Source organism: Pan troglodytes, chromosome 15, assembly GCF_028858775.2.
Source record: "Pan troglodytes isolate AG18354 chromosome 15, NHGRI_mPanTro3-v2.0_pri, whole genome shotgun sequence".
In the NCBI taxonomy this organism is placed as follows: domain Eukaryota; kingdom Metazoa; phylum Chordata; class Mammalia; order Primates; family Hominidae; genus Pan; species Pan troglodytes.
Window position 1 is genome coordinate 74,447,188 of NC_072413.2, and position 11,471 is coordinate 74,458,658.

At 51.6% G+C, this 11,471-nt stretch overlaps 1 protein-coding gene across 6 annotated transcripts in view; it reads left to right on the forward strand.

Annotated features, from left to right (window-relative positions):
• ESRRB (estrogen related receptor beta) overlaps window positions 1–11,021 on the forward strand; it is a 190,088-nt gene extending 179,067 nt beyond the window's left edge. For 4 of the 6 annotated variants that reach the window (XM_024348811.3, XM_054666160.2, XM_054666159.2 and 1 more), the window contains 2 exons: window positions 1,130–1,399; window positions 8,383–8,734. In XM_024348811.3, coding sequence (XP_024204579.1) covers window positions 1,130–1,399; window positions 8,383–8,627 — 515 coding nt within the window. In that variant the 3' untranslated portion in view covers window positions 8,628–8,734. Of the gene's footprint in view, window positions 1–1,129; window positions 1,400–8,382; window positions 9,082–10,031; window positions 10,236–10,863 lie in introns of those variants that run through there. The other 2 variants (XM_024348812.3, XM_063793017.1) reach the window with 2 other exon arrangements.
• The last annotated feature ends 450 nt before the right edge of the window (window positions 11,022–11,471 follow it).

Consider the following 11,471-nt stretch of genomic DNA (forward strand, 5'->3'; position numbering starts at 1 on the left):
CTTACTCTCCTATAAATCAAGATGTTAATTGACTTTGCCTAATTTAAGTGCATGTATAATGCAATTCCAGTACATTATCATTGTTCTGCAGTGAGAACTTTCATCTCATCATTAGTAATAATAGCTCAGTAAATACTTTGTATGTTCTGGAATCATCGTCTCATTTAGACCTCACAGCAACTCTCTGAAGTAGACCCTACTATTATACTATTTCCTAGATGAGGAAGCTAAGGTTTGGAGAAGTTGCATGGTTTTCACAAGTTCAGCCTACAGCTAGTAAGTGGGAGTCAGGGTTCAACCCAGGCAATCCCCACAGCTCATTGGGCAAGACAGTGTCACAATTCTGGAGCCTTCTCCATGCCCAACTTTATTTTCACTGTGGAATCAGCCTCCTCAATAGCAGGCAGGGGGGAACTAGCATGATTCCAAGCTCCCAGAACAGGCCTGCTGGGTCATCGTTAAGCAAAGAGTGATGGCCCGGGAAGAGGGGCTCTGACCCTGGGAGAACAGGCTGTCCTGTGAGAAAGTGCCCCTGACCCCGGGGGCTCTTGATCTCTTAGCAGCCCCAGGCTGTGGTCACTGGGGCCTTCCCCTGTGGCTTTGAACAGCTGCGTCCTCATTCTTGGTCAGGCCTGTGGGTCTCTGCACAGCTGAGACTGCATCAAGGATCAGGTGTCATTTTCAAACACCAAAGCCTCCCCTGGTTTGAGCAGAGAGTGGGCCCTGGAAACTCCCCAGAGTGGCCGAGAGCACGTACTGCTGCCTCCTGGTTCCAGTATGTACTCAGTCACTCCTTTAACTACAAATGCATTGAATTAATCAAAAAGCCTCTACAGACGTTTGGAAAATACCATAGAGCTAACAATCATAATGATAACAACAACTGTCAACATTGACTGAGCTCTCGTTTTGTAAGTCTTTTCCGTGAATTCCAAGTCTGAGGCATTCCCCAAGGGGAGGACAGTGAGTCTTACACTACACAGGGAAAGCCTGGGGGCAGGATCCAGGGGTGCCAGGGACACCCCGCAACCAGCCACGCCCTGCAACCTCTGCCCCCAGCAAGCCCCAGGGAGGCCCCTGGTCCGCCCTCCTGACCTGCTGCTGCCCTCTGTGCCCCCTCTTCCTGCAGGCTTCTCAAACCTCTCCCTGGGGGACCAGATGAGCCTGCTGCAGAGTGCCTGGATGGAAATCCTCATCCTGGGCATCGTGTACCGCTCGCTGCCCTACGACGACAAGCTGGTGTACGCTGAGGACTACATCATGGATGAGGAGCACTCCCGCCTCGCGGGGCTGCTGGAGCTCTACCGGGCCATCCTGCAGCTGGTACGCAGGTACAAGAAGCTCAAGGTGGAGAAGGAGGAGTTTGTGACGCTCAAGGCCCTGGCCCTCGCCAACTCCGGTAAGGGTGGCGGCGGGGCCTGGAAGGGGAGCTTCTAGGGCTCTGCATGGGCCTAATGAGCCCATCCCTGGGGCCTGTGGGCAGGGCTGGCTGCCATGGATAGAGATGAAAGGAAAACACTGAAACTTTTTATTACTGAAGATTGTCCAAGGGGTGGCCTGCAGATAAAAAGCTGGTGATGAAGGCTGACACTGGCTGAGCATTTCCTAAGCCTCAGACATCCAGACTGGCACACTGGCTAAGGACATGGGTTCTGAGGCCACATTGCTAAGGAGCAAATCCCACGTCTACCAACTGGGCAAGTTGCTTCACTCTGTGCCTCAGTTTCTTCATCAGTAAAAGGAGGGCAGCCAAACAGTCCCTACTCTACAAGGCTATTGACAGGATTTCTTTATACATAATTATATTGCTTGCAACATGCTTGGCACATAAAAAGCACTCAATTATTTATTTATTTGTTTATTATAGACGGGATCTTGTTCTGTCGCCCAGGTAGGAGTGCTGTGGCTTGATCCTAGCTCACTGCAGTCTCAAACTTTTGGGCTCAAGCCATCCTCCCACCTCAGCCTCCTGAGTAGCTGGAACTACAGGCATGTGCCATTATTCCAGCTAATTCTTATTTCTATTTTTTATTGAGATAGGGTCTCACTATGTTGCCCAGGTTGGTCCCAAACTCCTGGGCTCAAGCAATCCTCTCACCTCAGCCTCCCAAAGTGTTGGCACTACAGGTATGAGCCACCATGCTCAGCGTCAACTTATTAAATTAGCTAGGAGTTTACTGAATTCTTACAAACAACCCAAGAGTAAAATTCTTATTGTTGCAACCCCATTTTACAGATGTGGAAACTGAGACCTGGAAAAGTAAAGAAAATCACCCAGGGTCACACAGTTAAAATGTGTCAGAGTTAAGAGTCAAACCAAGGTCCTCTGATTCCAAAATCAACCTGAACCTATACCCACTCCTTGAATCTTTCAGTCAAATTTCTTGAACACAGGAGGATAAAACCTTCCCAACTGAGTGGTTTAAGCTGGAGTTACAAAGGAGGACTCACTCCATTTCATTAGCATCCACCAACTTCTGGCTAGATTATCTGAGGAGAGAGGCAGGCGTTGGGTAATGCCAGTAAGTGAACTTGAATGTAACCAACATCCACACTTAGAGAGCTTCCACACTATTCAGGGAATGGTGCTGGGTGCCAGGGGGCTGCAGGAGAAGGATAAATACAGGGTACCCTCCCTAAAGAGAACACATGCCAGGAATCACACACATGATTCTGCTGCAGAGCAGTGTGTGGCAGAGTTAACCGCCCAGGTCTGGGTCAGATAGACCCAAGTTCAAATTCTATCTCTGACACTTCCTAGCAGTATGACCTTGGGTAACTCAGTGTCCTTGTGTGTTCAGTGGGGATATTCTGAGCACCTCTTCCAAGCACTTTTTTTTTTTTTTTTTTTTTGAGACAGAGTCTCGCTCTGTGGCCCGGGCTGGCGTGCAGCGATGCAATCTCGGCTCACTGCAACCTCTGCCTCCCGGGTTCAAGCGATTCTCGTGTCTCAGCCTTCCGAGTAGCTGGGACTACATGCGTGCACCACCACACCCAGCTAATTTTTGTATTTTTAGTAGAGACGGGGTTTCGCTATGTTGCCCAGGCTGGTCTCAAACTCCTGGCCTCAAGTGATCCACCCGCCTTGGCCTCCCAAAGTGAGGGGATTACAGGTGTGAGCCACCACGCCCAGCCCCAAGTGCTTTTGTGAGTATTAAAGATCGACTGACAATAAAGCACTCAGCCTGGTGCCTGGCCTAGAGGAAATGTTCAATAAATATTAATTATTATCATTATTATTAATGATAGAGGATACAAAGTGCTATTAGCATATGGAAAAGGGAGAACTGGCTCCCAGATGCAGACAGTACACACAGGGTAACCAACTGGTTTGCTCAATACTGTCCTGCTTTTACTGAAAGTCCCATATCCCAGGAAACTCGTCAGTCCCTGGCAAACTGGGACAGTTGGTTGCCCTAGCACATGGCTTCATGGCGCATGCAGGGGGTGCTGTTGATGACCCACTTGGATCCCTTTTACTGGGTTAGTGCATCCATCCCCCAGCTGCTAACAGTTCAGAGGTACCCCTTTGCAGGGCCTACCCTCCTCTGCCTTGCCCAGAGGGTTATGTGGCCCTTTCCTTGGCACCACCAGGCAATGGTGGACCCACATGGGTACAAAAGTTCGGATCAGAGCCCTGCATGGGATCAGGCTGAAGCCGAGGTCCCATCTTTGCCTTGCTTTCTCCTTCCCTGTGCTTCCTGCCTCCCCACTTCCTTTCTCCTGAACACATGCCCTCCGTAAATGTCTGTACCTAAACCCTTGCCTCAGGCTCTGCTCCCAGGGAACCTGATCTAACACAGAAAAGGATGCCACTTTTTTAGTTCAAATCTTTTATTAATAATAAATGAATGCAAAATAATATTAAAAATTTTACATACGTCCACAGAGAATATTTACACATTGAATTCCAAAATTGTAGTGCATTCTTTGTTAGAGAATCCTAATGCTGTTTTTTTAAAGTATAGTTTTAGATTTACAGAATAACTTTTTTTTTTTTTTTTTTGAGACAGAATTTTGCTCTTGTTGCCCAGGCTGGAGTGCAGTGGTGCAATCTCAGCCCACTGCAACCTCCGCCTCCTGGGTTCAAGTGATTCTCTTGCCTCAGCCTCCTTAGTAGCTGGGATTACAGGCGCCTGCCACCACGCCCAGCTAATTTTTGTATCTTTAGTAGAGACACGGTTTCACCATGTTGGCCAGGCTGGTCTCAAACTCCTGACCTTAGGTGATCCACCTGACTTGGCCTCTCAAAGTGCTGAAACTACAGGCATGAGCCACTGCGCCCAGCCAATTTTTTAGAATAATTGAGCAGATAGTACATAAAGTTCCAAACACCCACTCCATCCATGTCCTCCTTCCCTAGCAGTTTCCTCTATTATTAATATCTTGCATTAATGCAGTAATGTGTTACAAATAGTGACCTAATATTGACATATTATTAAGTAAAGTCCATAGTTTCCATCAAGGTTCACTCTTTGTGTTGTATTGTTCTTCTTCTTTTTTTTTTTTTTTTTTGCTTTTGCTTTTGTTGCCCAGGCTGGAGTGCAATGGCATGTTCTTGGCTCACTGCAACCTCTGTCTCCTGGGTTCAAGCGATTCTCCTGCCTCAGCCTCCCAAGTAGTATGCACCACCATGCCCGGCTAATTTTTATATTTTTAGTAGAGACATGGTTTCTCCGTGTTGGTCAGGCTGGTCTCAAACTCCCGACCTCAGGTGATCCACCCACCTCAGCCTCTCACAGTGCTGGGACTGCGGGCGTGAGTCACTGCACCCGGCCGACTGTGTTGTATTGTTCTATAGGTTTTGACAAATGCATAATGACATGTTTCTACAATGACATATACAAAATAGCATCAAGGCCCTGTGCTTCACCTACACAGAGGGGAGCATTTGAACCAGGCATTGCAGAGGGCTTCGAGGTTCCGTCGGGTGGAGGAGGAGCAAAAGCAGTTCAAGCAGGGGAAGCCAGGTGCACAAAGCCAGGTGCAGGAAGGCTGGCCAGGCCTTGGAGCTCAAGCCCTCTATTCTGGGCTCTCCTAACTTACACCAGACACAGAGCTCAATCTTGCCTGTGTTGGGAGAGGAGAGTAAAGAGGTAGTGTCTCCTCCACTCTTACTTGGTCCTCAGTACCGGACCACACCACACCAGCTTTCAGCTGCTCTTCCCTTGATCTCACATGGACCCGCACACATACACACATGCACATGTATACAAACACATGCACATACATACACACCCACACATACACACACATGTGAACACACATATGTGCATGCACATACCCACATATGCAGCCACATCCATGTGTCTATAGACATACACACACACCCCCACCTGAGGACCCATGGAGGTTTGTCAATATGAATCCATACTGAACTTCTGTTGGCATCAACAGAACTTCTGTTGGCATCAGACTTTGCCTGAGTGCACTTTGTCCCATGGTATGAGGATTCAGGTCTCCGGACTTCTTGCCCCAGCAACATGTAGAGAGCCATCCTGCAGCTGGTGCACAGGATAAGAAGCTGGAGGTGGAGGAGGAGTTTGTGATGTTCAGGGCCTTGGCTGACCCCCAAGAGGGAACACACGTTGCTTATTCCAGAGAGCCGCAGGCCTTGATGAGGGGAATGCTTCCTTCCCAGCATGGAGGGGTTGAGCATGAGGCCCTCTTGCTATCAAGTAGATACTCAGAAAGCAGGCTGGCTAGTCTTTTTTTTTTTTTTTTTTTTTAAGTAATGGTTTTCCAGCCTAGGCAACAGAGTGAGACCCTTTCTCAGAAATAAATAAATAAATAAAATAAAGTAATGATTTAAAGGAGTGCTTGCCAAAGTACCTGTGATGAAGGACCCATTTTTAAATGTTTCAAAATGTTCAATCCATTATGGACAGATCGTTTTGTAAAATACAACAAAAATAAATTATTAAAAAAATGAAATTAAAAACCAGATGTACAAAACATGAGCCAAATTTTTAAATTTTTATATATAACAGACATAAATATAAATCATCCTTCCAAAGTGCTATAAAGTTTCTAAATGCTTATTCTCAGTTTCTTATCACAGACCAGTAACCTCCAGAGGGCAGGCAGGAACCAGTCTGTGTACCATGCTTTGAGCAGGCTGGGTTTAAAGCGTGTACTTCAGGGTCAGTGAGACCTGGGTTCAAATCCTGCCTCTGCCACCTGCTGGCTGAGTGTCTGGCAACCTGACCTTTGTGAGTCTCAGTTTCCTTATCTGTGAAATAGGGAGAACAGCAGCTCATTGTGAAGAATGTGCAGTGACGCACATAAGGCTGTGGCCACCGTGCTTGGCACAGATCCCTCCTAGCTCATTGTGTTTCTGTTGGGCTCTGCGGGGTATAGTGGGTGGCCTGGGGAAGAGGAGCCAGTTGGATGTAGCTCCTGCTTCCAAGGGAGATAAGACATGAGCCTGGATGTGGCAGAAAGAGCCAGTGATTCCTGGCATGAGAGAGGATCATGTAAAGGGCTCAAGGAGGGAAGAGTAAATTGTTTTCAGCTGGGGAGGTAGAATCTGAGTGGGGTCTTAAAGCAAGGGACGGTTCGGTAGGATGGGAAGAGGGAGTGTAAACTTCTGTAGTGGGGCCATCAGCTCCAGGCAGGAAATGGGGAAAGAACAGGCCAGTTGCAGGGAGAGGCTAGAAAAGCAGGCTGGGGTCAGACCAGAAGCTCAAGGGCTGTGAAGGGATTGGATAATGATGGGGTCAGTACAGGGAGGCAGGAAGGGTTGTGCGGGAGTGACCTGCCTCAGCCTTGAGGGAGAAAGATCACCCAGGCATCATAGAGAAAATGTGTTGGCTGGAGGAGGGATGGGTGCCAGGAGACCATTGAGGTGTCCTAGCAGCAGCCCCCAGGGCCGCCATGGGTGCCACTGCTGAGGCTCAGTGCACGGGATGACTCAGGTGTGGGTCCAGTGGCTCAGGGGGCTGACGCTGGGCAGAAGTGCCCAAGCACATCAGAGGCAGACTGTGACCCCACACCACGGCCCCCTGGGAGCCTGCTGGCTGCCGTTTACCCCACATCCCAGCCATCCCCAAAGCTCCCTGACAGCAGGAAAAATTCATAGCCATTGATTTTGTAATTAACAGTTTATCAATGCCATCGATACAGACCGGCTGATGGACTGCAAAGAAATTAATCTTGCAATGTTATTTTATTTCATTTTTGGTCGAAGGCAGCTGCCAATTTTGTCCTCCTTGGGGAGAGTCGGGGGAGGATGGAGAGGGCGGGGAGAGGGAGCTGGCAGGAGTCAGGAGCCCACATGGCAATGCCCAGCCATGTCAGGTACACACTCTGTAAGTGGCCGAGAGTGTAGGATTGGGGCCTTGCTTCATCTCCCACCTGATGACGAAGGAGTGCTCACTGCCTTGGTAGCAGGGAGCAGAAAAATGTGGAGGAGGCTTGGGTGTGGGGCCAGTGAAGACCCAGCCCTGCAAGGACACTCACCCCCAGCCTGAGTCCCCACAGGAATAACACTACCTGACACTGACCAGGTGCTGACCAAGCTCTGGGTAATGTGCTGCTTCAGTCACCCTCACCACCACCCTGTGAGTCCTCACTCCTGTGTTTTACAGCCGGCTCAGACCCAGCTGTAACGTGGCCGTCAGCAGGTGCCTCCCTGCCGTGCTGGGATGTAGGTAAATTTTGTTTGAACCCCTAGGTCATGGCCTAAGTTCAAAACCTTTCCCAAGATTTTAGAGAACTCCCTATAGCTCCCTCCATCACCGTGCCTCATGCCGCCACCCTGACACAGAGCTCAGCCCCTATATCTGTGCCTATATTCTGTGTCCTATAACCAGAATTTTGTCAGGTTAGCGATTGCACTGAAGACTTGGGGAGCTGGTGCCTGGCAGCGGCAGCTGCAGTGGTTGTCATGGTGATAGTAGTGATGGGGCTAGGGGCGGTGGTAGGGGTGATACCGCTACCAGGGCACTGACTTGTGACAAGTTCTGTTATAAACCCTTGACCTGTTTAACTCCTTTAAGCCCTTGAGGTAGGCATGGCTATTATCCCATTTTACAAGTGAGGAAAATGAGGCTCAGAGAAGTTAATAACTTGCCGAAAATCACACAGCCTGCAAGTAAGGGACACAGGATTCCAACAGTCTGGCTCCAGGGTCTCTGCTGCCACCCCCTGGTGACCTCTTGAGAAATGTCCCCTGTAGACGCCAGTCTCTCCCTGGGTTTGAGTCCCAGCTCTGTCATTAGCTTCTGTGACCTCTCTGGGCCTCAGATTGGCTCTCTGTGAAGAGAGGGTTCTGAAGATACCCCTGCCTGCCTGCATGCTGCCTCCTGGACCCCAAGATGGCCCCCACGCCAGGCAGCACTCCCTGGCCAAGCCTGCTAATGCTCGTCCTTGTGCCTGCAGATTCCATGTACATCGAGGATCTGGAGGCTGTCCAGAAGCTGCAGGACCTGCTGCACGAGGCACTGCAGGACTACGAGCTGAGCCAGCGCCATGAGGAGCCCCGGAGGACGGGCAAGCTGCTGCTGACACTGCCACTGCTGCGGCAGACGGCCGCCAAGGCCGTGCAGCACTTCTATAGCGTCAAACTGCAGGGCAAAGTGCCCATGCACAAACTCTTCCTGGAGATGCTGGAGGCCAAGGTGTGATGGCCCCGCACACGGACCAATGCCCACCTACAGACGGACAAATGGACAGACCGAGGTGGAGACCTCCACAACCACCAGCCTCCACCTTCAACCCCTGTATCATGGCTCTGAGCTGTCCCAGAGGTGGGGGTTTCTCACCTCCTGGCTGTGTGCAGACTCCCGGGTGCAGTGGGGCGGGGGACGGGGATGGGGGGGCAGGGGTGTGGGGCTCGACTGTAACTGGCTTTTTCTTTGGTATGTCTTTCCTTCTCCATGGACGGTGCGGAGGCCTGGGCCAGGGCTGACTCCCTTCAGGAGTGGAGACCACTGGAGCAAGTGCCCTCTCCCCTCCACCGAGCCACCAAGAGGCAGCATGTGCATTTCCTAACTCCCTTGCCCCCTCCCCCATCTGTGGCCTGGGTGGGCACCGCTCAGGCTGGATACCACCTGGAGGTTTTCCTTCCGCAGAGGGCAGGTACGCAAGGGACAACAGTATCTTTCTTCCAGAGGTCCTACCTGCTCTGAGATCCTCTGGGGCCGGTCAAGAGGCCCCATACCTTCCACAGTTTCCACTCAGCTTTCAGCGAGGGGGGACCCACAGGAGAGCAGCGGCTAGAGCTCAAGTGCTTCCTGGGCACCCCACCCCTCGGGGCCTACCCCCCTGCCTGTCACCCACTGCGCCGGTGTCCACCTGTCCTCCTCCTCTTCTCCTCCCCTGGGGAGTCCCCCGCTACTTCCTGACCCTACCTCAGAGCTCACTCACCCAGTGGGTTCAGCCACCCACAGCGACTCCAGGGGCTGTAGACAGGAACGCACTGGCACAGAGAAGAGCAGGGACCACACCATCTTCCCCAGAACCCTCTCCCTCTTCCTGCCTTCCCCCTCTCCCTGAAGGGCAGGTCCAGGCCAGGTGAGCCTGTGAGAAGCTCAGGAGCCTGGCTCCATCCAAGAGCACCCCGGGGGGAGGATCAGGACAGGATGGACAGAGGCCCAGACTCATCTTTGCCAAGTACAGAAAGGCTGAGCAGCTGAGATAAGTAGGTAGGGGAGCCCCAAAGGGAGGGAGTTCAGCGGGGTGGCCTGCCTCATCCTTCCTGGCTTCCCTTCCCTGCACCCAGCATCATGCCGCAGGGCCAGTGTACCAGTGCCACAGGAGGGGTGCCCTCCTACCACACTTGGGCGACCAGAGGTTTGGTGTAGTTCCCCTGGGCACCGCGAGCACGCCAGCTCTCTGGCAGGACCCCTGCAGTCCCCCTGGCTGTGCCAGGTAACCAACCGTCTTGGTTTGTCCAGGACGTTTCTTTATCCCAGGAAACTCCTCTACCCCAGGCACACGGGGCCAGTGGGTCACTTTATTTCTGTGGATGGCCGTGAAAGTTTTCACTAACTCAAGGGGCAGCCCTGAACACCCATCTGTGCTCACAGGTTGGCCAAGAGCAGCTTAGAGGATCTCCCAAGGATGAAAGAGTGTCAAGCCATGATGGAAAATGCCCCTTCCAATCAGCTGCCTTCACAAGCAGGGATCAGAGCAACCCCCCGGGGATCCCCAATCCACACCCTTCTAGTCCTACCCCCCTCAATGAGAGAGGCAGGCAGATCTCACCCAGCACTAGGACACCAGGAGGCCAGGTAACTTTCTGCAGCCTTTCCATAGAAGCCCTGGTCCCACCTCCCTAGCTCTACCCCAGGAACCTCCCGGCCTGGGCTTCTGGGCTGGGATGTGCTGAGGTCATCCCAGATAGGAGGGAGGGCTGGCTGAAATCCACAAACTGCAGAGCAGCTCTCTGATGGTGTCCCACACAGAAAATGTTAAGGATTCCAAGAGCCCTCCCAGACCAGTGATGTGTCCCTCCGGCTCCCCTTGCCTGTGGGGAATCGGGTCTGAGTCACTTGATGAGTAGGCACTGGAGCCGTTACCCAGGATGCTGCAGCCCTAGCCCTCCATGCAGCCCATCTTCCCTCATTTGGGTGTAGGCACACATTTGGGGCAAAGGCCCCTTCTTGGCATCAAGGAACACCAGCTACAAACCAAGTCTAGCACAGTGTTTAGAGGCTCTGCCCTGAGGTTCTGCTCCAGGGAAACCTTCACAGTAGAGACCTTGGGGTGTGCGCTTTGGGACTCCCTCAGTCTCTCACTGTGCTGTGTCCTTGCAGCGGGGCCGAGGTAGCACCCTGCTCTGTCACTTCCTGCTCAAGCTGGAGGACCCAGGTGGCAGGGCATCATGCCCAGCTGGCATCTGCTGTCCGTCTTTTCTAGGGAAAGCATTTCTGGCTCACCATGTAACATCTGGCTTGGAGCAAGTGGGTGTTCTGCACACCAGGCAGCTGCACCTCACTGGATCTAGTGTTGCTGTGAGTGACCTCACTTCAGAGCCCCTCTAGCAGAGTGGGGCGGAAGTCCTGATGGTTGGTGTCCATGAGGTGGAAGCTGCTTTTATACTTAAAACTCAGATCACAACAGGAAATGTGTCAGTAACAATGGAACTCCATCCAATGGGAAAGTTCCTGGTACTGAAGGGGTCCATTGGACACTCAGAAAAGAAGTTCAGGGGCCAACTTCTTAGCTGGAATCCTGGCCAGATGAGGACCCTCTCCGGGGAAGGGAGAGGACTGACTTAGTGGAAGGTGGTGAAGTGAGGAGAGTTTAGGGGACCCTTCCCCCAGTGGAACAGATCTCAAGTTTACCCTAAACCTGCCATTTCTGGAAAATCTGTAAAGAGGAAACAGCCTGTCTCAGCTGTACTCTCATGATACAGGTCATTTGAAATGAACCAAGAAATAAAACATAAAAATCCAACCATGGAGAAGGTGGTATGGCTGGGTTTTGTTTGGTCCCCTTGTCCTCATACGTTCTAAAGTTTCCAG